Genomic DNA, 24,218 nt, shown 5'->3' with positions numbered 1-24,218 from the left:
AAAAATTCATCCGCTATGTCCTGCACATTGCTGCGAGTCACAGTCCTGAGTAGGAGGCCATGATTGATGGCCCTGACCGCTGGCATGACAACAGCCCCCACTGTGGATTGGCCAGCTCCAGAATGATTTCCCACCGATCTGAACAGCACCTGGGCCGTGAGACATGGGTACCTACCCTCACCCCTTCCTGGTGTGTCACTTTCCTTCCCCACCTTATTCCTCCTCTTTCCTCTCTCTCTCCTGTCATCCGTCTCGTAAGAGTCTGGCTGAGCCACCAAGCTGATGCCATTGTTTGTAACGCTGCGTGGAGCGCTTGGCCAGCGAGGCAGCTAAAAGCTATGCCTCAAACAGCCCAGCGCTGGGCCAAGATCACCAGCCTTGGAGTGGCCGATCAGGCTGTGCTGGGCCTGTGTCTCTCCGGCAGCGAGGCTGCATGTGACAGGCAGCCCCAGCGTCACCAGCTGCATGCCCCCATTTCTCTCCCCTTGCAGGTGCAACTCGTTTTGTGTTACAGACAACAGGGTCGGACTTTAACAGCAGCAACCAGCCCCTCTCGGCTCACTTCTCTCCCCCCAGCAGGGCAGTTCTGAACCCATTTCGTGCCAGCGAAAAGACTGTCACGTGCACTGTCCACCAAACAGCCCAGGGTACGAAGGCCATTGAACCGCACCGCAGACTTCACATTGCAAAGGCTTTCACTGCTCTTTGTCTTTTTCTGCATCCTCAATGAAAGGTGAAGGCAATGTTAGGTGTCCAGCTGCCAGTCCGGGCTGCACCCTGTCCCGTGGGCCCAGCGCCCCTGTGCGGGCCACATCCTGTCCCGCGGGCCCAGCGCCCAGACCCAGCTTCCCGCTTTCCCTTCTGCCAGGAGGCCTGCGTACAGTTAGTCAATCCTGCAAACTGCCTCCTGTTGGCCAAGATGCTCACAACTGTCCCCTCCTCGCCAAGAAGAGAGGCTGGGGGGGTTTCCAGGCAGGGGCAGGAAGATCCTCAGGGAAGCGGGGCTAGAGCGCCCTGCCCTGCCGCAGGGCCAGGGGAGCAGCCTGGTGGAAGGGCTGGCTCCAGAGGGGGGCAGTTGTCTGCAGCACATGGTGGGTGCCAGCCCCAAGGATGGATGGAGGCTGGGAGCTCCGCAGCAGCCACCTCCCCTTGCTGCCCCACTGCTAAGCCGTGCCCCAGCCAAGCTGTAGGGCCAGGTGGCTAAAGAACGGCGGAGCAGGGCAGGCAACTGCCAGGAGTGGCCAGGAGCCCATCAGAGTGGGGCTTCTGCCCCTCGCGTGGCTGCATGCCCCCGCGGCACACTGCCCCAGGCTCCTGCCCATGGCCAGACTCAGCCCTAGGAATGACCCTGGATGCAGCCCCCTCTCTGGAGCCCAGGGATGGACGCAGGACTCAAAGCCAGGGGGAAGGGGTGACTGGCTCCCAGGCTGTAGGTACCTGCAAGGGGAACAGCTATTCCGTACTGGGCTTGCCAGCCTCGCAGAGGAAGGGCTAACGCTGTCCCCTGGCTGGGAGCTGAGGCCCGGACATGAACTGACGGTGAGCCGTGACCCTTTGTGCCATTTGCACGAGGTCACATGAAAAGGGGTGGGTGTGTGTGTCCCTGTGAACCAGCCAGTCGTCCTGGTCATTGTGAGACGTTTGTGGGGGGAGTCTGTGCCCGGCAGGCTGCTGTGTGCCACGCCGGTCGGAGTGGAGCCCACGGTCTGGGAGGGGGAGGCAGAGCTGACCCCCTCTCCCCCCAATGTGAGAACGGTGGGCGTCCCGCCACGGAGCCTGTCTGTGCTCACTGCCTGGACCAGCAGCAGGCTCCAGCACTTCCAGAGCCAACGAACCCCAGGAAAGTCACTGGGCAGCACCTGTCCCTGTGCGAGGGGGGGACTCTCCGGCGGGAACAGGCGCAGGGGGGGGGAATCTCATGAAAAGTGGATCCCAGTTCCTTGGACCGGACAGGTGCTGCAAGGAGCAATCAGCGGGTGAGAAAGGCCTTGTTGGGACAGGAACCTGTTCACACGGGCCGGCTCTGCACGGCGTGGTTTGTTCTTTTGCCCGTAACCTGGTGATTCCAGATCCTCTGACTTGCTTCTGTTTGACTCTTTACCTCGAGCTCTGGTCAAGAAACATCCCCTTGGTTTTACTCTGACGGGCCTACGAGCCTGGCGCTCAGGAGAGCGGGCCAGAGGGGAGAGCGGTGACCTGGGGGGCACTGCTTCCCGGAGGCAGGGGATCTGTGCATGGCAGGTGTGCGGAAGACGAGGGGCTGGGCACTGGTGTGACAAAGGAGTGTGCAAACCGCTAGCCTGGAGAGGGCGAGAGCGGGGTTCCCAGACCCAGAGAGCAGAGCGTCTGAGCCGTCGGCAGCTGGCACCTGGGCAGCGTTTCCCTGGTGGGCACAGCCAGGGCTGCCTCCCCCCCGGAGCGACTCGCCCCGACACCCCGGTACCCCATGCTGTGTCAGCCCCCTCCAGGCCCCTGCCCCTGGGACAGCGCCCAGCACCCGCCGAGCCTGCAGGGCCAGGGCAGGGGCCAGACAGGATTTAGGGCTAATAGCCACGGGGCCTTTAATGCCAGCCCCACCCCCCATGCTGTGGCTGAGGCCCTGATCCCTCCCCCCGGAAAATCCCCCCTCTGCCCCGGGGGCGGCGGCGGCTGCTCCCCCCTGCCCCGGCTCCCCAGACGCGGGCACCTCCGGCAGCTCCCGGTCACCGAGGCGTCGGGGCGGCTGATGCGGGGCGGGGTGTCCCCGCTCCCCGACGGGCCGGCTCGGCCCTGGCGCTTCCCCGGGCGGGGCCGGGGCCGGGGCGGGGGCGGACCCGGAAGGCCGCGGCAGGTGCTGGTCCCGGCCGGCATGGAGGCGGCCCCGGCCCGGTACCAGGCCCGGTACCAGCGGCTGCGGGGCAGCGACAGCGACGGGGAGGAGGCGGTGGAGCTGCGGGCCGGGCCGGGCCGGTGAGTGCGGGGCGGGGCGGACCGGACCGGAGCAGAGACCTGCCCCGCCCGCAGATCCCCCGGCAGCCGGACCCCCCCAACCCCGTCCAGCCCCCGCGTGCCCCCCACGGGCTCTGCCCCCCGCGGCCCGGGCAGGGCTGTGCACATGCCAGCTGCAGCGGGGGGCTGCGCCCTACACAGGGCTGGGCACCTGGTGGGGGGCCAGGCTGGCTGGGCAGGGTGCCCCCGTTTGCAGGCTGCCCCCCACCCCCGTCAGAGATCAGCTCCGAGCCGGGTCAAGGCCATGCGTCCCGCCTGGGCAGCTGGGGCGGGGGACCGGGAGGGGCCCCCCTTGGCCAAGGAGGGTTGTGGGGAGCAGGGGGGCAGCACCAGCGTTAACAGGGGGCTGCCGCCACCCCAGCACTCAGCGACTGACCACGTGCCGAAGACGAGTCAGCGATGGGGGGCACCAGTGGGCACAGCCTGTGCCAGGCCCCTCCGCCCTGCTCCCCACGCCAGGCTCCTGGCTTGCCTGCATTGCCCCTCAGGGGCCCACAGGCTCCTGGGACCTCCTGGGGCCAGGGCTCCCCTCCAGCATGGGGACTCTTGGCCCCGGGTGGTGCGGCTCGCCAGACACGGGTGGAGCCCAGGACCCGCCGTGGTGTGTGAGGAGCAGTGAGGGCTCAGATCTGAGAAGAACGGCGAGCCCTTTGCCAGCTGGCACCAATGGGCCCACGTCCCAGACGGGCTACGAGGCTTTGCCTGAGGCCGGGCACTGCTGGGGAGGGACCAGACGGGCGGCCCAGGGAGCTGCTGGGTCTGGGCCACCGTGTCTGCCCCAGCGAGGTGCTGGCTGCTGGGAGCTCTGGGCCCCATGGCTGGGGAGGGGAACGTGTAACACACAACGACCCGGGCCCCGTTAGGATCAGGCCCTTGGCCTCAGGGGAGGGGCCTAGCCCGTGGGGGATGGGGACATTGGCTCAGCTGGCCCCTCCCCGGGCTGGCTGCCTGGCCTGCTACCCCATTGGTGCCAGGCCCCGGGGGCAGTCGCAGCCCAGCTCCCCCTTCCCAGACTGCACCAGGCGCGAGCCCAGAGCGAGGCACCTGCGTGGGTCCGGGCACGGCTGGGTGCAGATTGAGTGGCCTGCTCCAGCCCCTGCCCCACCCCTTGTCTCTTCCTCCCTGCCCCTCTTGGCACCGGGAGCCCCCTCCCGCTGAGCCCCTCTGAGCTCTGTAAGCCGCTGGCCGTGGCTGCAGCTCAGCTCCTGGTGGGGGGCCCAGACCCCAGCAGGCTGGTGAATTTGGCTGTAATCCTATTACGGGAGCTGAATGCAGCCTCACTAATCCCATCAGGCAGCGGCAAATCTCCCCCCTTCCTTCCAGCCCTCCTGGGGCCAGGGATCAGGCTGGCGGCTTTGCTGGTTACTGTCGGGAGCTGGTGCCCTGGCCGGGTGTCCTCCTGCGCTAGTCGTGTCGGGAGGGGCTGGGGTCCCTGTGCCGCACCAGGGACAGGCCCCTGGATGGGGACAGGTGGAGCCCGTGTGGAGTGTCCCAGCTGCGGTGACCTATGGCAGCGGGCACACGGCAAGGCCCCCCAGCCCAGGGTATCTAGCTGGGCCCTGGGCGCCTGGGGCATTGCGTGTGGCACTGAAGGTCTCACCAGCCTGGCCTGCCCTGGTGAAAGGGGTGCTGGGCGCCCCATCCTAGCCATGCTGGGTGGAGTTTGGGGGGCGTTTGGAGCCATAGGGAGGCTGCTCGACCTGCATGGCTCCTGCCAGGCCAAGCCAAGGCCTCTCTCTGGTCAGCTGCATGCACCTGACCATGAGCAGAGCGTGCCTGGGCGGGGCCAGCGTTGGCCCCGGGGGGAGCGGAGCATGGCCTGGCCTGGGCTGAGTGGGTACGGCACCCTCGCCCCACAGACCCCGGAGCCTCAGAGCCAGGGCCATGTCGCTCGGGTGCCCAGAGAGAGCCCCAGGCTGAGGGGCTGGCAGTGGGTACTCTAGCCCCCCGGAAGTCTGCCAGCAGCTCAGTCCCGTCCCGTACCCCCAGCGCTGCCAGTGCCCCTCAGTCCTGACCCCCACCCCTGCTCCCCCAGCTTGGCACCTCTAGCTCTGCTGATGCCCCTGAGTCCTGACCCACAGCCCCCCGGTTGTTCACCCCTGGACTCCTGCCCGTACACCCAGCGTTCTGCCACTGCCTCCTCCCTGCTCTCCAGCGCCCCCCGCAGGCTGTGGGGAGCGTCCCTCCCGGGCGTGCACCTGGCTGGCTGGGGCGGCAGGGAGTTGCCATGTGGGCTGATCTCTGTTCTCTCTGCCTCTCTGCAGATCCTCGCTGCAGGTCCTGCTTCACCAGCACCACTGCGAGACCTGCGCCCGCATCTCCTCGGCCCTGGTGCTGCTGGCACTGGCCTTGGCCTTGGCCTTTTCCCAGATGACCTCCGGGGGCTCCTCGCGGCTGGGCGGCACCCAGGCTCACAGGCAGGGTGATGGCGCTGGGCAGATGGGGGCGCAGGAGGAGCCCGGCGACATCCCATCTGCGGCTCACATGCATGCCCCGGGCGTTTACCATCATGCCACCCTCATCACCAGCTCAAGTGAGCATCGCGCAGCATGGGGTGCAGGCCCGGGCCCCCAGTGGCACCGCTTCCTCCTGCCGTGTTCGGGCTGGGTACCCCTCGGGTCGCTGTGACGGGCTCCCCGGGGTGGAATTGGAACTGGGGTAGTGCTGAGCCCTCTGTCTTACCAAACCTGGGCTCCCTCTCACACTGGGATGCTGTGAGAAGCTGCAGACCCCTCCAGGTCCCACACTCACACAGCTATTTACAGACAGGGACACACCCAGCTGAGTTACATTCTTACTTTCACCAGCCACTCATGAACCAACAAGAGAGACGCTCCAGCCAGCTCCCCCCAGCCTAGGACCCCAGAACTGAACCGTCTCGCCCTGGTCAGAAGCCTGACCAGTGTAAGTTATTACCCAGTCTGCCCTCCCGCAGTGTGGAGAGGACAGCTCACTAGCCCCTGTTCCTGAGCAGATTTCCCTTTGCACTTTAAACAACACTGTTTTAGATAAAAAATATCAAACAGATTTATGAATTACAGAAAGAGAGATTGTAAGTGATTATAAGTATTAGCGAACAGATCAACAACAACGCAGTCTGGGTTCTATCCACTAAACGGGATTTGATTTCAGCAGCGTCTCGCCCTGATGGTCCAGGCACTTCACAGATCCGCCATACGCAGGCTGGAAATCCTCCTTTCCAGCCTGGGACCCCCTCCCACGTTCCAAGTCTTTTGCCTCGAGCCGTGGTTCCAGGTGTTGAGTTGTGGGGGGAGTGAGGCCAAGTGATGATGTTGCTTCCCCCTTTTATAGCTTCTCTCATGTGGAGGGAACCTCATTGTCCCAAACAAAAGCCCCCAGCCCAGTTTGTGGAAAGGTGCCGGCCCAAGATGGAGTCCAGTGTCACGTGATCTAGCCACCTGGCCTCCCGTGGTTCCGTGAGTCACAGCGGCCATTCTCCAGACACTGGCTGAAGCGTCCCCGGGAAGGCCCCCCCGGGGGGGATAAGCTTCTTCTCTTGTGTTTCTTAATGGCCCATCACCTTGTGTGGTTCATCCACAACCCGGCTGGGTGTGGACCACCGGGGGGTGTTACCCCGGAGCAAAGACCTCTGAAATATCCGCACATAGTCAATATTCACCACTTTAGATAGAAGAACGAGACCTGCGCACAACCAGGGTAATCATACTCAGCAAACCCGAACTTTTCCATTGATCCCTTCCATGACGTACTCCGTGTAAAACACACCGTGCTCATATCACCCTGGTAAATGCCGGGGTGCCAGGCCATTGCTTTGGGGTACAGAATGTCCCAGCTGCCCTGTGCTCCTGGCTGGGCTGCAGAAGGGCCTGAGGGGCAGGGGGGCTGTGCCCAGGGCAATGGGCCCACGCTGCCCCCTGCAGGAGGGCGCTGGGAGTGCAGGGCTGGGGTTGGCACAAGCTCTGCCATGCCAGCCTGGCCCCACGGTGCCCGCGCCACCCACCCCTGACGCCGGGGCCTGTCGGTGCCTTGCAGAGACCTGCTCACGCCTGGGGAAGGACCTGCTGGTGGCCGGAGGGAACGTGGTGGATGCTGGGATTGCGGCTGCGCTCTGCCTGGGGCTGGTCCACCCGCACGCCGGGGGGCTGGGTGAGTGTGGGGCTCGGGCGAAGGGGTGGAACTGCCCCCAGGCCGGTGCAGCTAGGGTCACCGCTCCCTGCATGGGGAGCTGTCAGCCCCCGGGTCCCCCTCACCCCACCATAGCCAGAGCTGCGGGATGTGATGTCAGGCCAGGGAGCGCTGGGGGGATGGACATGGCCTGGGCGAGCTCTCAGAGAGGGGCCTGGGAAGGGCTGCCACAGCCCCCCAGGCCACCCAGCCGTAGCCAATGGGTGCCGAACGGGACCCGCCTGTAATGCCCAGAACCCTCTGCCGTGCATGCTGGGGGGGCGGGTTGTGGGGGGAGGTCGGTGTGGAGGGAATGGGGGAAGGGAAGGCTGTGGTACATAGGGGACCCTAATGGGGTCTGGGGGGGTAAGGTGTCCAGGAGCCCTCATGGGGACCTGGAGGCAGTGTCTGGGGGGCCCTGACAGGATCTGAGGGGCTGCAGTGGGCGGGTATCTCGGAGGTGCTGGTGGGGGTGCAGTGGGGGGGTGTCTCAGAGGCTGCTGGTGGGGGTGCAGTAGGGGGATGTCTCAGGAGGTGCTGGTGGGGGGGCACAGGGTGGGGGGTGTCTTGGGGGTCCTGGCGGGGAGATACGGTGTGGGGGTATCTCAGAAGCTCTGTTGGGGGGGTACAGTGAGGGGGTGTCTCGGGGGGTGCTGGCAGGGGGTACAGTGGGGGGGTGTCTCGGGGGTGCAGTGGGGAGGTGTATAGAGGGGTGCAGTGGGGGGTATAGTGGGGGGTGTCTCAGAGGCGCTGGCGGAGGATACAGTGGGGGGTATCTTGCGGTGTTGGTGGGCAGGTGCAGTGGGGGGTGTCTCGGGGGTGTTGGTGGGGGTGCAGTGGGGGGTGTCTCAGAGGTGCTAACGGGGTGCAGTGGGGAGGGTGTCTCGGGTGCTGGTGGGGCAGTACAGGGGGGTGTCTTGGGGGTGCAGTGGGGGGTCTCAGGGGTGTTGGGGATGCAGTGGGGGGCATTGGTGGGGGCGCAGCGGGGGGTGTCTCGGGGGCGTTGGTGGGGGCGCAGCGGGGGGTGTCTCGGGGGCGTCGGTGGGGGCGCAGCGGGGGGTGTCTCGGGGGCGCGGTGGGGGCGCAGCGGGGGGTGTCTCGGGGGCGCTGACGGGGTCTGTCTCTTGCAGGCGGCGTGTTCTCAGCCCTGCTGCACAACGCCTCGTCGGGCCGCACCGTGGCGCTGAACGCCATCCCGCGCCGTGGCTTCTCCCAGCGCTATGGGCTCCCCGTGGCCCTGCCGGGCCTGCGGCTGCTGCACCGGCATTACGGGCGCCTGGCTTGGCCGCGCCTGCTGGAGGGGCCGGCGACGCTCGCGCAGCGAGGCGTCCACGTGGGCCGGGAGCTGGCTGCGGCCCTGCGGGAGAGCGCGGGCGCCGTGAAGGCCTCAGGGCTCTGCAGCCTCTTCTGCGACGGGGCCGGCGAGCTGAAGGGCCAGGGCGCGCTGGTCACCCACCCCCAGCTGGCGGCCCTGCTCCGGGCGGTGGCATCGGGGGACGACGCCCTGCCCCGGGCCCTGGCCCCGGACCTGCCCCCGGCCGAGCGGGAGCCCTTCCTGCAGGCCATGGGGGACTTGGGCCTGGAGCTGCAGAGCCCCCTGGCCATGCGGCTGGGCAACACCTGGCTCCACGGAGCCCCGGCCCCTGCCGCCGGCAGCCTGCTGGCCAGCGTACTCGAGGAGGTGCGGGCAGCCAGGCCCGGGGACGCGCCTGATCCCTGCCTGAGGGCCCTGAGTGCGGCCCGGCGCGGCTTTTCCCGGGGGCTTGCGGGGGCAGGCCCCTCACCCCGGCCCCCTCGCCCTGGCAGGGGCCCCTCGCCCGTGGGCAGCCACCTGGCAGTGGCAGACAGCCAAGGGAATGTCCTGCTGCTCTCGGCCTCTCTCAACAGCTCCTTCGGCTCCAAATTCCTGGCGCCCGCCTCGGGCATCGTGCTGAGTGACCTGACAGCGCCCGCGGGGCCCGGCCTGCTCTCCTGGGCCTGCCCCGTGGTGCTGAGCCTGGGGGAAGAGGGGACAGTGGTGGGGCTGGGGGCCACAGGGGGCAGTGCGGCCCCACTGGCCCTTGCCCAGGCCATTATAAACCAGGTGTACCTGGGGCAGCCCCTGCAGGAGGCGCTGGAGAGCCCGTGGCTGCAGCTCCGGGGCAGGGGGGATGGGGCCTCCCAGGGCTGTGGGCCGGGCACCCCGTCAAATCGGTCCCGTGGTGAGTGGGCTGGGGGGGGCCCGCAGGCGGGCCCCTGGGTGCTGCAGGTGGCATCACAGGGTGAGCACGCACGTGCCCTCGCCGCCCCAGCCGCGTGCTGCCATCACGAGGGGTATTAGCCCCAGGGGCCCGGCTCAGAGCCCAGGGCACTGGCGTGGGCAGGGCTGGCGTGCCCGGTGAGCCGGCCCTGACCACTTAGTGCTGGCGCAGGGTGAGTGGCTGGTTCTGGCAGCCCCGGTTGGACTCCCACGCCCAGGGGCCGGTGCTGACCCCACTCCTGGCTGGCCCCCTTCCCCTCCTTGCCGGGCATGGCAGGGCTATGTAGGGCCCCCCCGTCACGGAGGGGTCGGGCTACTGCCCTGTCCCTCAGGCCAGCCCAGGTTCCCTGGGGCTTGGGGCACGCCAGGGGCTGGTTCCTCCCTGCTCTCCACTGCGGGGCCCCACTGCCACCTGGCACCGCTCTGGAGGTTTCCGAAGGGCTGGGCGGGGGGTGGCAGGGCTCTGGGCTGGAGAGCTGGGCTGCACTGGGGGAGAAGGGGCAGGAGCTCCCCCTCCCCCCGGTCCTGGAGAGGTGGGTTGGCTGCCGGGCACAGGCTCGGAGCGGGGGGCTTGTGGGCTCTCTGTTGTGTGTGTCTGTAAAGGGAGAAATAAACTCTCTGGGTGCCGTGCGGCCTGGTTTGTCGCTCGTGGCGCGTCGGCCCTGGGCCACTGGCCCCAGCCCAGGGGCCTGGTGATCCAGCCAGGGAGGGGGGCAGGAGCCCCTGGGGTGAGTCCCCCACCCGACCAGGAGCTCTCGGGCAGGTTGGAAAGGAGGCTCCTAGCCCGGGAGAGCCTGGGCCGTCTCGGGTCCTTGGCTGGGGGGTTAATGTGAGGACACAAGGGAAGGGGCCCGCCCCGGTTGCCTGGCCACCCGCCCCCAAGCTGCTGTAACCCAAACCCCTCCCTGGCTGGGGCGGTGCCCGCTGCTCTGGGATTTAGACATGCCCAGTGGGTACGGGGAGTGGGGCAGGGAGCCCGGACTCCTGGGTTCCATTCCCACCAACTCTCTCTGAGACCTTTGGCAGGGTCCTTCCCTCTGCCTCAGTCTCCCCCACATGATGTTGCCAAGGGGGCGCTGGGGAACAGGGCTGCACTAGGCTCTTGGGCCAGGCCCTGCTGCACCGCAGGGGTCAGTGCTGACGGGGCAGCTGCCCCCAGCTGCTCCTTGGCACCTCCTGCCCTGGCGCGTGGCCATCCCCATGAGCCCAGGGGGTCTGGGTGGGACGCAGGGTCTGGGCGGGAGGGCTGGGAACAGGTTGCTAGGGAAGGGGGATTACCATGGCTGTGGCTGAGGCCATGGGCCCCTCCCCACCAGTCTCTGGCCCGCGGAGGGCGGGTGGCAGCGAGCCAGTTAGCCGTGGCTGAGTGTGGAAACCCTTGTGCTACCAGGGCACAAGCCTGGGGGGCAGCACGGTGAGGGTGGGGGCACTGGGAGCTAAGAGCATGCAGTGGTGTGGAGACAGGCCTGTGCCCAGTGCAACGCCCCCCACTGCACCCCCACCAACGCTGCCGGGCTCCCCTCAGGCCCTGCGGCCGAGAGCCACAGACGTACACAGGGCCTGGGTCCGCAGAACTCCCGCCCCACACGCCCGATGCCAATGGCTTCAGGGTAAACGTGTCTGGGTGCCCGGTCCTGCCTTGGCATCAGGGCACCTCGCGCCCGCCTGTGCCCCAGAGCGTGCCCCGAAGCAGGGGGAGATGGTGTTTGGCCCGTGACGCGTGTGCAGGGCCCAGTAGCTGCCTGCCCCAGAGCAAGTGTCGCTCCAGTCAGAGTGGGAGGCACTGGGGTGGTGCTAGCCCAGGGGTAGAGCGGGGGGGCGGGGAGCCCCTGGTTCAACCCCCCCGCCTCTGTGGGGGTCATTGGGTCAGCAAGCGAGAGTGGCTCCAGTTTTTTGGGCTGGCTCGGGGTAGTGGGGCTGAGCCCCCGTCTGGGCGGCATCTCCCTTGGACTGGCTTCGTGGAGCACGTTCGTAGGCACCCGTCTCTGCCCCGTCATACGGGGGCCCAGATGCCCAGCACAGCTCTGTGTGCATCACAGCCTGGGCCTGTGATGGTCCAGGTGTCGGGCCACTCAGGCTCACACCTACGGCCTTCACAGCGCCCACCCTGAGTTTGTGACCTTGGGCAAGGCATCAACCTTGTGATTGCAGAGCCATTGGCCATTATCTTTGAAAACTCATGGTGATCCGGGGAAGTCCCAGACGACTGGAAAAAGGCTAATGTAGTGCCCATCTTTAAAAAAGGGAAGAAGGAGGATCCTGGGAACTACAGGCCAGTCAGCCTCACCTCAGTCCCTGGAAAAATCATGGAGCAGGTCCTCAAGGAATCAATTCTGAAGCACTTAGAGGAGAGGAAAGTGATCAGGAACAGTCAGCATGGATTCACCAAGGGCAAGTCATGCCTGACTAATCTAATTGCCTTCTATGACGAGATAACTGGCTCTATGGATGAGGGGAAAGCGGTGGACGTGTTATTCCTTGACTTTAGCAAAGCTTTTGACACGGTCTCCCACAGTATTCTTGCCAGCAAGTTAAGGAAGTATGGGCTGGATGAATGGACTATAAGGTGGATAGAAAGCTGGCTAGATTGTCGGGCTCAACGGGTAGTGATCAATGGCTCCATGTCTAGTTGGTAGCCGGTGTCAAGTGGAGTGCCCCAGGACTCGGTCCTGGGGCCGGTTTTGTTCAATATCTTCATAAATGATCTGGAGGATGGTGTGGATTGCACTCTCAGCAAATTTGCGGATGATACTAAACTGGGAGGAGTGGTAGATACGCTGGAGGGAAGGGATAGGATACAGAGGGACCTAGACAAATTGGAGGATTGGGCCAAAAGAAATCGGATGAGGTTCAATAAGGATAAGTGCAGGGTCCTGCACTTAGGATGGAAGAACCCAATGCACAGCTACAGACTAGGGACTGAATGGCTCGGCAGCAGTTCTGCGGAAAAGGACCTAGGGGTGACAGTGGACGAGAAGCTGGATATGAGTCAGCAGTGCAGTCCCTTGTTGCCAAGAAGGCCAATGGCATTTTGGGATGTATAAGAAGGGGCATAGCGAGCAGATCGAGGGACGTGATCGTTCCCCTCTATTCGACATTGGTGAGGCCTCATCTGGAGTACTGTGTCCCGTTTTGGGCCCCACACTTCAAGAAGGATGTGGATAAATTGGAGAGAGTCCAGCGAAGGGCAACAAAAATGATTAGGGGTCTGGAACACATGAGTTATGAGGAGAGGCTGAGGGAGCTGGGATTGTTTAGCCTGCGGAAGAGAAGAATGAGGGGGGATTTGATAGCTGCTTTCAACTACCTGAAAGGGGGTTCCAAAGAGGATGGCTCTAGACTGTTCTCAATGGTAGCAGATGACAGAACGAGGAGTAATGGTCTCAAGTTGCAGTGGGGGAGGTTTAGGTTGGATATTAGGAAAAACTTCTTCACTAGGAGGGTGGTGAAACACTGGAATGCGTTACCTAGGGAGGTGGTAGAATCTCCTTCCTTAGAAGTTTTTAAGGTCAGGCTTGACAAAGCCCTGGCTGGGATGATTTAGTCGGGGATCAGTCCTGCTTTGAGCAGGGGGTTGCACTAGATGACCTCCTGAGGTCCCTTCCAACCCTGATAGTCCATGATTCTTTGAACCTCCCTGTGCCTCAGTTTCCCTCTGGCACGGCCCCCTCGCAGGGCTACAAAACCCCCCTTACTGCGTTGAACTTTGGGAGCACCTGCCTGGGGCCACCTGTGCCTGACACGGACACGACTGGGCCCCACTGGGGCCTGCCCAAGGCCTTTGGAAGCCCAAGGTCCCCGGGGCCCTGGCGTGCTGCCAGATCAGGGTGATGGGGTTGCCCGTGGCTCGGTGCCACCCGGAGCCCAGCCTGGCAGGATCATCGGGCTGCTCGGTCGCTGTATCGGCCGGTCTCATTCCAGCCCCTGCCCTCGGGCTCCCAGCCCTGCCCACGTCCAGGGGGCCCTCATGCAGCTGGGAGCCAACGCTCCACGCAGGAGCCGCACAGCTCCGGCCCCGGCCCAGGCTGGGGCCGCGCTGCCTGCCTGTGGATCCAGTTTCCCAGCCCCTCCCGCCCCTCAGGCCCCGGCAGCGCCCCCCCCCGAGCCACGGGCACCTCCCAGCGTCCTTGGCTGCCCTGCCCGGCGGAATGGAGCAGCACCGACACCATGGGCCCAAGTTCCAGGGGGATGTAATTGCAGTTACACAGCAGAGCCGCCCGGCCGGGGAGGCAGGGGCCCTGGCACGGGAGGGAGCCGGGCTGGGCTGGGCGTGGCGGCCCTGTGTTGCCCCGCGGCAGCCCCATATCTGCCCCAAGCAGGGGATTCGCAGCCCCGTCACCGTGAGCGGAGGGCTGAGCCAGTCCTTGGGGCAGCAGCAGGCAGAGACCACCCGGGGGTGCCACAGGGCTCAGGCCCTCCCCGGAGGCTGGTGACTATGGCAGTGGGGGGGGGGGGACGCCCCTCGCTGTGGGTCCATCGCCCTGGGGCTGCTCTGTCCCACGCCCCCAGCGTGGTGCCCGCAAAGGCCGGGGGGCCTGGCGCTGTCAGCTGGCACAGACGCTGCTGACGGAGGCCGTGGCGGGGCCCACCAGCCCCAGCTCCTCCTGCTCGTTGACGCAGAGCCGGTAGCCGCAGCCCTTGCGGCGGGGCAGGGGGCCCAGGCGCCCGGCGGCCTTGGGGCGCGGGGGCAGCAGGAAGCCCACGCTGCCGGCGATCAGCATGTGCCAGATGCTGTGGGTGTAGAAGTAGTTCTCCTCCGTCTCCACGCAGGCGTAGAGCAGCACGGCGCCTGCCGCGATCAGCGCGCCCGGGCCCAGGTAGAAGGCCCAGCGCTGCCACGTGGGGGGGTAGCAGTGACGCCGGCGGATGCTGCGCGCCGTCTGGGGGGGCAAGAGACAGGGTGAGACGCACAGGGCAGGGACCCCGGGGGTGGGGGGGGCACAGGATGGATGGGGGAGGAGTGGGGGGGATGCGGCAGGGCAGGGACCCCAGGGGGTGGGGGGGGCACAGGAAGGGCGTGGGGGGAGGAGTGGGGGGGATGCGGCAGGGCAGGGACCCCAGGGGGTGGGGGGCACAGGAAGGGCGTGGGGGGAGGAGTGGGGGGGGTGCGGCAGGGCAGGGACCCCAGGGGGGGCACAGGAAGGGCGTGGGGGGAGGAGTGGGGGGGGTGCGGCAGGGCAGGGACCCCGGGGGGTGGGGGGGCACAGGAAGGGCGTGGGGGGAGAAGTAGGGGGGATGCGGCAGGGCAGGGACCCGAGGGCTGGGGGAAAGGTGCTGAGCTGGAAGAGCGGACCGGCAGCTGAGGCTGACAGCGGGGGGAGCTGGGGGGGCAGGGGACACAGGCAGGGGTTGGGGGACAGCAGCCCCTGTAGCTCCCACGTGCCCCCCCCCGCTCCAGCTCAGGGGCCTCACCCAGGCGATAGCCATGATCCCCACGGCGAAGAGACTGGGCCCGAGGAGGTTCCAGAGCCCGTGGCGGTCCAGCTGCAGGGCCATGGAGAGCAGCATGGCGCCCAGCAAGTACAGCACCTGGCGCGGAGAGCAGGCAGGGTTAGCGGGGGGGGCCAGCGCCACATGATCCCCCCCCCCCCCGACGCAGGCTCTGGGGTGGGGCAGGGTGGGACTGAGGGCGAGCGCTCTGGGTCACACAGCCCCGGCTGGCTGGGCTGGCAGAGCCCGAGGCTGCCGCGCACCGGCGAGGGTGCCAGCACCAGGGTCCTAGGGCTGCGGCTGGGGACAGAGGGATGAGGGGAAAATGGGGGGCTACGGAGAGCAGGGATGGGGGGGCCCGGTTCCCACCACCTGGGCCTGTGTCTGGGGTTCACCCGCCCCCCGAGCTGAGCTAAGCCCCGTCTGACGCTGGCCTCCAGGGGGCAGGGGTCTGGGGGGGGCAGCGTGCCCTGGAGGAGGGCAGGAGTGCGGGGCGGGCAGCGTGCCCTGGAGGAGGGCAGGGGTCCGGGGCGGGCAGCGTGCCCTGGAGGAGGGCAGGGGTCCGGGGCGGGCAGCGTGCCCTGGAGGAGGGCAGGGGTGCGGGGGGGGGGCAGCGTGCCCTGGAGGAGGGCAGGGGTCTGGGGGGGCAGCGTGCCCTGGAGGAGGGCAGGGGTCCGGGGCGGGCAGCGTGCCCTGGAGGAGGGCAGGGGTCCGGGGAGGCAGCGTGCCCTGGAGGAGGGCAGGGGTCCGGGGGGGCACCGTGCCCTGGAGGAGGGCAGGGGTCCGGGGAGGCAGCGTGCCCTGGAGGCAGAGCCGCGCCCTGTTCACCTGCTTGGCGAGGGGCTGGAGCCGCGCCATGGCGATGACGGTGACCCAGACGGACATGAGGGAGCCCAGGAAGTCGCAGAACTGCAGCACGTCGTACTCCATGATGCAGAACACGGCGATGCCCGGCTGGTCGCAGGCGTGATAGAACTGGGGAGAGATCGCGGCTCAGCCCCACCGGCGGGCAGCCCCCATCGCCTCCCCCTGGCCAGACCCCTGCTCAGCCCCCGAGGACACCACCTTCACCCCCGGCACCCCTACCCGGCTCTGCCTGCAGCCCGTCCCCGCGCCCGGCTCTGCCTGCAGCCGGTCCCCGCGCCCACGCCCGGCTCTGCCTGCAGCCCGTCCCTGCGCCCGCGCCAGGCTCTGCCTGCAGCCGGTCCCCACGCCCGGCTCTGCCTGCAGCCCGTCCCCGCGCCCGGCTCTGCCTGCAGCCCGTCCCCGCGCCCGCGCCCGGCTCTGCCTGCAGCCGGTCCCCGCGCCCACGCCCAGCTCTGCCTGCAGCCGGTCCCCGCGCCCACGCCCGGCTCTGCCTGCAGCCCGTCCCCGCGCCCATGCCCGGCTCTGCCTGCAGCCCGTCCCCGCGCCCGCGCCCGGCTCTGCCTGCAGCCCGTCCCTGCGCCCGCGCCCGGCTCTGCCTGCAGCCCGTCCCCGCGCCCGCGCCCAGCTCTGCCTGCAGCCGGTCCCCACGCCCGGCTCTGCCTGCAGCCGGTCCCCACGCCCGGCTCTGCCTGCAGCCGGTCCCCGCGCCCACGCCCGGCTCTGCCTGCAGCCCGTCCCCGCGCCCGCGCCCGGCTCTGCCTGCACCCGGTCCCCACGCCCGGCTCTGCCTGCAGCCCGTCCCTGCGCCCGCGCCCGGCTCTGCCTGCAGCCGGTCCCCACGCCCGGCTCTGCCTGCAGCCGGTCCCCGCGCCCACACCCGGCTCTGCCTGCAGCCCGTCCCCGTGCCCACACCCGGCTCTGCCTGCAGCCCGTCCCCGCGCCCGGCTCTGCCTGCAGCCCGTCCCCGCGCCCGGCTCTGCCTGCAGCCCGTCCCCTCGCCCACGCCCGGCTCTGCCTGCAGCCCGTCCCCGCGCCCGGCTCTGCCTGCAGCCCGTCCCCGCGCCCACGCCCGGCTCTGCCTGCAGCCCGTCCCCGTCCCCATGCCCGGCTCTGCCTGCAGCCCGTCCCCGCGCCCGCGCCCGGCTCTGCCTGTAGCCGGTCCCCGCGCCCGCGCCCGGCTCTGCCTGCAGCCGGTCCCCACGCCCGGCTCTGCCTGCAGCCCGTCCCTGCGCCCGCGCCCGGCTCTGCCTGCAGCCCGTCCCCGCGCCCACGCCCGGCTCTGCCTGCAGCCGGTCCCCGCGCCCACGCCCGGCTCTGCCTGCAGCCGGTCCCCGTCCCCGCGCCCACACCCGGCTCTGCCTGCAGCCGGTCCCCGTCCCCGCGCCCGGCTCTGCCTGCAGCCCGTCCCCGTCCCCGCGCCCGGCTCTGCCTGCAGCCCGTCCCCGTCCCCACGCCCGGCTCTGCCTGCAGCCGGTCCCCGCGCCCACGCCCGGCTCTGCCTGCAGCCCGTCCCCGTCCCCACGCCCGGCTCTGCCTGCAGCCGGTCCCCGCGCCCACGCCCGGCTCTGCCTGCAGCCCGTCCCCGTCCCCGTCCCCGCGCCCGGCTCTGCCTGCAGCCGGTCCCCGCGCCCACGCCCGGCTCTGCCTGCAGCCCGTCCCCGTCCCCGTCCCCGCGCCCGGCTCTGCCTGCAGCCGGTCCCCGCGCCCACGCCCGGCTCTGCCTGCAGCCCGTCCCCGTCCCCGCGCCCGGCTCTGCCTGCAGCCGGTCCCCGTCCCCACGCCCGGCTCTGCCTGCAGCCCGTCCCCGCGCCAGCGCCCGGCTCTGCCTGCAGCCTGTCCCCGTCCCCACGCCCGGCTCTGCCTGCAGCCGGTCCCCACGCACGGCTCTGCCTGCAGCCCGTCACCGCGCCCACGCCCTGCTCTGCCTGCAGCCGGTCCCCGCGCCCGCGCCCGGCTCTGCCTGCAGCCCGTCCCCGCGCCCGCGCCCGGCTCTGCCTGCAGCCGGTCCCCGCGCCCACGCCCGGCTCTGCCTGCAGCCGGTCCCCGCGCCCACGCCCGGCTCTGCCTGCAGCCCGTCCCTGCGCCCGCGCCCGGCTCTGCCTGCAGCCCGTCCCCGCGCCCACGCCCGGCTCTGCCTGCAGCCCGTCCCCGCGCCCGCGCCCGGCTCTGCCTGCAGCCCGTCCCCGCGCCCACGCCCGGCTCTGCCTGCAGCCGGTCCCCACGCCCAGCTCTGCCTGCAGCCCGTCCCCGCGCCCACGCCCGGCTCTGCCTGCAGCCCGTCCCCACGCCCGGCTCTGCCTGCAGCCCGTCCCCGCGCCCACGCCCGGCTCTGCCTGCAGCCCGTCCCCGCGCCCGGCTCTGCCTGCAGCCGCTCCCCGCGCCCACGCCCGGCTCTGCCTGCAGCCCGTCCCCGCGCCCACGCCCGGCTCTGCCTGCAGCCCGTCCCCTCGCCCGGCTCTGCCTGCAGCCTGTCCCCGTGCCCGCGCCCGGCTCTGCCTGCAGCCGGTCCCCGCGCCCACGCCCGGCTCTGCCTGCAGCCAGTCCCCGCGCCCACGCCCGGCTCTGCCTGCAGCCGGTCCCCACGCCCACGCCCGGCTCTGCCTGCAGCCCGTCCCCACGCCCACACCCGGCTCTGCCTGCAGCCCGTCCCCACGCCCGGCTCTGCCTGCAGCCCGTCCCCGCGCCCATGCCCGGCTCTGCCTGCAGCCGGTCCCCGCGCCCGGCTCTGCCTGCAGCCGGTCCCCGCGCCCACGCCCGGCTCTGCCTGCAGCCCGTCCCCGCGCCCACGCCCGGCTCTGCCTCCAGCCCGTCCCCGCGCCCGCGCCCGGCTCTGCCTGCAGCCGGTCCCCGCGCCCGGCTCTGCCTGCAGCCCGTCCCCGCGCCCACGCCCGGCTCTGCCTGCAGCCTGTCCCCGCGCCCACGCCCGGCTCTGCCTGCAGCCGGTCCCCGCGCCCACGCCCGGCTCTGCCTGCAGCCGGTCCCCGCGCCCACGCCCGGGTCTGCCTGCAGCCCGTCCCCACGCCCAGCTCTGCCTGCAGCTGGTCCCCGCACCCACGCCCGGCTCTGCCTGCAGCCGGTCCCCACGCCCGGCTCTGCCTTCAGCTCGTCCCCGCGCCCACGCCCGGCTCTGCCTGCAGCCCGTCCCCGCGCCCACACCCGGCTCTGCCTGCAGCCGGTCCCCGCACCCGCGCCCGGCTCTTCCTGCAGCCGGTCCCCACGCCCGGCTCTGCCTGCAGCCGGTCCCCGCGCCCATACCCGGCTCTGCCTGCAGCCGGTCCCCGCGCCCGCGCCCGGCTCTGCCTGCAGCCGGTCCCCGCGCCCGGCTCTGCCTGCAGCCCGTCCCCGCGCCCACACCCGGCTCTGCCTGCAGCCGGTCCCCGCGCCCGGCTCTGCCTGCAGCCGGTCCCCGCGCCCACGCCCGGCTCTGCCTGCAGCCGGTCCCCACGCCCGGCTCTGCCTGCAGCCCGTCCCCGCGCCCACGCCCGGCTCTGCCTGCAGCCCGTCCCCGCGCCCACACCCGGCTCTGCCTGCAGCCCGTCCCCGCGCCCGAGCCCGGCTCTGCCTGCAGCCGGTCCCCGCGCCCACGCCCGGCTCTGCCTGCAGCCGGTCCCCACACCCACGCCCGGCTCTGCCTGCAGCCGGTCCCCGCGCCCGCGCCCGGCTCTTCCTGCAGCCGGTCCCCACGCCCGGCTCTGCCTGCAGCCGGTCCCCGCGCCCACACCCGGCTCTGCCTGCAGCCGGTCCCCGCGCCCGCGCCCGGCTCTGCCTGCAGCCGGTCCCCGCGCCCGGCTCTGCCTGCAGCCCGTCCCCGCGCCCACACCCGGCTCTGCCTGCAGCCGGTCCCCGCGCCCGGCTCTGCCTGCAGCCGGTCCCCGCGCCCGGCTCTGCCTGCAGCCCGTCCCCGCGCCCGCGTCCGGCTCTGCCTGCAGCCCGTCCCCGCACCCGGCTCTGCCTGCAGCCGGTCCCTGCGCCCGCGCCCGGCTCTGCCTGCAGCCCGTCCCCACGCCCGGCTCTGCCTGCAGCCGGTCCCCGCGCCCGCGCCCGGCTCTGCCTGCAGCCCGTCCCCGCGCCCGGCTCTGCCTGCAGCCCGTCCCCGCGCCCGGCTCTGCCTGCAGCCAGTCCCCGCGCCCGGCTCTGCCTGCAGCCCGTCCCCGCGCCCGCGCCCGGCTCTGCCTGCAGCCGGTCCCCACGCCCGGCTCTGCCTGCAGCCCGTCCCCGCGCCCGCGCCCGGCTCTGCCTGCAGCCCGTCCCCGCGCCCGGCTCTGCCTGCAGCCGGTCCCCGCGCCCACGCCCGGCTCTGCCTGCAGCCCGTCCCCGCGCCCACACCCGGCTCTGCCTGCAGCCCGTCCCCGCGCCCGGCTCTGCCTGCAGCCCGTCCCCGCGCCCGCGCCCAGCTCTGCCTGCAGCCCGTCCCCGCGCCCGGCTCTGCCTGCAGCCCGTCCCCTCGCCCACGCCCGGCTCTGCCTGCAGCCCGTCCCCGCGCCCACGCCCGGCTCTGCCTGCAGCCCGTCCCCGTCCCCATGCCCGGCTCTGCCTGCAGCCCGTCCCCGCGCCCGCGCCCGGCTCTGCCTGCAGCCCGTCCCCGCGCCCGCGCCCGGCTCTGCCTGCAGCCGGTCCCCACGCCCGGCTCTGCCTGCAGCCCGTCCCTGCGCCCGCGCCCGGCTCTGCCTTCAGCCCGTCCCCGCGCCCACGCCCGGCTCTGCCTGCAGCCGGTCCCCGCGCCCACGCCCGGCTCTGCCTGCAGCCGGTCCCCGTCCCCGCGCCCACACCCGGCTCTGCCTGCAGCCGGTCCCCGTCCCCGCGCCCGGCTCTGCCTGCAGCCCGTCCCCGTCCCCGCGTCCGGCTCTGCCTGCAGCCCGTCCCCGTCCCCGCGCCCGGCTCTGCCTGCAGCCGGTCCCCGCGCCCACGCCCGGCTCTGCCTGCAGCCCGTCCCCGTCCCCGTCCCCGCGCCCGGCTCTGCCTGCAGCCAGTCCCCGCGCCCACGCCCGGCTCTGCCTGCAGCCCGTCCCCGTCCCCACGCCCGGCTCTGCCTGCAGCCGGTCCCCACGCCCGGCTCTGCCTGCAGCCCGTCCCCGCGCCCACGCCCGGCTCTGCCTGCAGCCGGTCCCCGCGCCCGCGCCTGGCTCTGCCTGCAGCCCGTCCCCGCGCCCGCGCCCGGCTCTGCCTGCAGCCCGTCCCCGCGCCCGCGCCCGGCTCTGCCTGCAGCCCGTCCCCGCGCCCGCGCCCGGCTCTGCCTGCAGCCGGTCCCCGCGCCCACGCCCGGCTCTGCCTGCAGCCCGTCCCCGCGCCCACGCCCGGCTCTGCCTGCAGCCCGTCCCCGCGCCCGCGCCCGGCTCTGCCTGCAGCCTGTCCCCGCGCCCGCGCCCGGCTCTGCCTGCAGCCGGTCCCCACGCCCAGCTCTGCCTGCAGCCCGTCCCCGCGCCCACGCCCGGCTCTGCCTGCAGCCCGTCCCCACACCCACGCCCGGCTCTGCCTGCAGCCCGTCCCCACGCCCGGCTCTGCCTGCAGCCCGTCCCCGCGCCCACGCCCGGCTCTGCCTGCAGCCCGTCCCCGCGCCCGGCTCTGCCTGCAGCCGGTCCCCGCGCCCACGCCCGGCTCTGCCTGCAGCCCGTCCCCGCGCCCACGCCCGGCTCTGCCTGCAGCCCGTCCCCGCGCCCACGCCCGGCTCTGCCTGCAGCCCGTCCCCGCGCCCGCGCCCGGCTCTGCCTGCAGCCCGTCCCCACGCCCGGCTCTGCCTGCAGCCTGTCCCCGTGCCCACGCCCGGCTCTGCCTGCAGCCGGTCCCCGCGCCCACGCCCGGCTCTGCCTGCAGCCGGTCCCCGCGCCCACGCCCGGCTCTGCCTGCAGCCGGTCCCCGCGCCCACGCCCGGCTCTGCCTGCAGCCGGTCCCCACGCCCACGCCCGGCTCTGCCTGCAGCCCGTCCCCACGCCCACACCCGGCTCTGCCTGCAGCCCATCCCCACGCCCGGCTCTGCCTGCAGCCCGTCCCCGCGCCCATGCCCGGCTCTGCCTGCAGCCGGTCCCCGCGCCCGGCTCTGCCTGCAGCCGGTCCCCGCGCCCACGCCCGGCTCTGCCTGCAGCCCATCCCCGCGCCCACGCCCGGCTCTGCCTCCAGCCCGTCCCCGCGCCCGCGCCCGGCTCTGCCTGCAGCCGGTCACCGCGCCCGGCTCTGCCTGCAGCCCGTCCCCGCGCCCATGCCCGGCTCTGCCTGCAGCCTGTCCCCGCGCCCACGCCCGGCTCTGCCTGCAGCCGGTCCCCGCGCCCACGCCCGGCTCTGCCTGCAGCCCGTCCCCACGCCCACGCCCGGCTCTGCCTGCAGCCCGTCCCCACGCCCGGCTCTGCCTGCAGCCCGTCCCCGCGCCCATGCCCGGCTCTGCCTGCAGCCGGTCCCCGCGCCCGGCTCTGCCTGCAGCCGGTCCCCGCGCCCACGCCCGGCTCTGCCTGCAGCCCGTCCCCGCGCCCACGCCCGGCTCTGCCTCCAGCCCGTCCCCGCACCCGCGCCCGGCTCTGCCTGCAGCCGGTCACCGCGCCCGGCTCTGCCTGCAGCCCGTCCCCGCGCCCATGCCCGGCTCTGCCTGCAGCCTGTCCCCGCGCCCACGCCCGGCTCTGCCTGCAGCCGGTCCCCGCGCCCACGCCCGGCTCTGCCTGCAGCCGGTCCCCGCGCCCACGCCCGGCTCTGCCTGCAGCCCGTCCCCGCGCCCACGCCCGGCTCTGCCTGCAGTCGGTCCCCGCGCCCACGCCCGGCTCTGCCTGCAGCCGGTCCCCGCGCCCACGCCCGGCTCTGCCTGCAGCCGGTCCCCGCGCCTACGCCCGGCTCTGCCTGCAGCCGGTCCCCGCGCCCACGCCCGGCTCTGCCTGCAGCCGGTCCCCGCGCCCACGCCCGACTCTGCCTGCAGCCCGTCCCCGCGCCCACGCCCGGCTCTGCCTGCAGCCCGTCCCCGCGCCCACGCCCGGCTCTGCCTGCAGCCGGTCCCCGCGTCCGGCTCTGCCTGCAGCCGGTCCCCGCGCCCGGCTCTGCCTGCAGCCCGTCCCCGCACCCACGCCCGGCTCTGCCTGCAGCCGGTCCCCGCGCCCGGCTCTGCCTGCAGCCCGTCCCCGCGCCCACGCCCGGCTCTGCCTGCAGCCCGTCCCCGCGCCCACGCCCGGCTCTGCCTGCAGCCCGTCCCCACGCCCAGCTCTGCCTGCAGCCGGTCCCCGCACCCACGCCCGGCTCTGCCTGCAGCCGGTCCCCACGCCCGGCTCTGCCTGCAGCCCGTCCCCGCGCCCACGCCCGGCTCTGCCTGCAGCCCGTGCCCGCGCCCACACCCGGCTCTGCCTGCAGCCCGTCCCCGCGCCCGAGCCCGGCTCTGCCTGCAGCCGGTCCCCGCGCCCACGCCCGGCTCTGCCTGCAGCCGGTCCCCACACCCACGCCCGGCTCTGCCTGCAGCCGGTCCCCGCGCCCGCGCCCGGCTCTGCCTGCAGCCGGTCCCCACGCCCGGCTCTGCCTGCAGCCCGTCCCCGTCCCCATGCCCGGCTCTGCCTGCAGCCCGTCCCCGCGCCCACGCCCGGCTCTGCCTGCAGCCCGTCCCCGCGCCCACGCCCGGCTCTGCCTGCAGCCGGTCCCCGCGCCCACGCCCGGCTCTGCCTGCAGCCGGTCCCCGCGCCCACGCCCGGCTCTGCCTGCAGCCCGTCCCCGTCCCCGCGCCCGGCTCTGCCTGCAGCCCGTCCCCGCGCCCACGCCCGGCTCTGCCTGCAGCCCGTCCCCGCGCCCACGCCCGGCTCTGCCTGAAGCCCGTCCCCGCGCCCACGCCCGGCTCTGCCTGCAGCCCGTCCCCGTCCCCGCGCCCGGCTCTGCCTGCAGCCGGTCCCCGCGCCCACGCCCGGCTCTGCCTGCAGCCGGTCCCCACGCCCACGCCCGGCTCTGCCTGCAGCCCGTCCCCACGCCCACACCCGGCTCTGCCTGCAGCCCGTCCCCACGCCCGGCTCTGCCTGCAGCCCGTCCCCGCGCCCATGCCCGGCTCTGCCTGCAGCCGGTCCCCGCGCCCGGCTCTGCCTGCAGCCGGTCCCCGCGCCCACGCCCGGCTCTGCCTGCAGCCCGTCCCCGCGCCCACGCCCGGCTCTGCCTGCAGCCCGTCCCCGCGCCCACGCCCGGCTCTGCCTCCAGCCCGTCCCCGCGCCTGCGCCCGGCTCTGCCTGCAGCCGGTCACCGCGCCCGGCTCTGCCTGCAGCCCGTCCCCGCGCCCATGCCCGGCTCTGCCTGCAGCCTGTCCCCGCGCCCACGCCCGGCTCTGCCTGCAGCCGGTCCCCGCGCCCACGCCCGGCTCTGCCTGCAGCCGGTCCCCGCGCCCACGCCCGGCTCTGCCTGCAGCCCGTCCCCGCGCCCACGCCCGGCTCTGCCTGCAGCCGGTCCCCGCGCCCACGCCCGGCTCTGCCTGCAGCCCGTCCCCGCGCCCACGCCCGGCTCTGCCTGCAGCCGGTCCCCGCGCCCACGCCCGGCTCTGCCTGCAGCCCGTCCCCGCGCCCACGCCCGGCTCTGCCTGCAGCCGGTCCCCGCGCCCACGCTCGGCTCT

At 71.9% G+C, this 24,218-nt stretch overlaps 2 protein-coding genes across 3 annotated transcripts in view; one reads left to right on the top strand and one right to left on the bottom strand.

Annotated features, from left to right (window-relative positions):
• Positions 1 to 2,640: 2,640 nt before the first annotated feature.
• On the top strand, positions 2,641 to 10,003 carry GGT6 (gamma-glutamyltransferase 6). The gene is made up of 4 exons (XM_073343279.1): positions 2,641 to 2,949; positions 5,253 to 5,521; positions 7,003 to 7,116; positions 8,265 to 10,003. The coding sequence occupies exons 1-4, from the start codon at positions 2,726 to 2,728 to the stop codon at positions 9,452 to 9,454; spliced, it is 1,797 nt and encodes a 598-aa protein (XP_073199380.1). The 5' UTR covers positions 2,641 to 2,725; the 3' UTR covers positions 9,455 to 10,003.
• Positions 10,004 to 13,546: 3,543 nt separating this feature from the next.
• TMEM8B (transmembrane protein 8B) overlaps positions 13,547 to 24,218 on the bottom strand; it is a 57,461-nt gene continuing 46,789 nt past the window's right edge. The window contains exons 11-13 of one of the 2 annotated variants that reach the window (XM_073343270.2): positions 15,632 to 15,778; positions 14,786 to 14,902; positions 13,547 to 14,253 (exon numbers count right to left, since the gene is read on the bottom strand). In XM_073343270.2, the coding sequence (XP_073199371.2) occupies positions 13,709 to 14,253; positions 14,786 to 14,902; positions 15,632 to 15,778 (809 nt within the window). In that variant the 3' untranslated portion in view covers positions 13,547 to 13,708. The remainder of the gene's footprint in view (positions 14,254 to 14,785; positions 14,903 to 15,631; positions 15,779 to 24,218) is intronic. The other variant, XM_073343271.2, reaches the window with a different exon arrangement.

This window comes from Lepidochelys kempii, chromosome 5 (genome assembly GCF_965140285.1).
Source record: "Lepidochelys kempii isolate rLepKem1 chromosome 5, rLepKem1.hap1, whole genome shotgun sequence".
NCBI classification, from domain to species: Eukaryota; Metazoa; Chordata; order Testudines; family Cheloniidae; genus Lepidochelys; species Lepidochelys kempii.
This window is presented reverse-complemented; position numbering and strand designations above follow the sequence as displayed.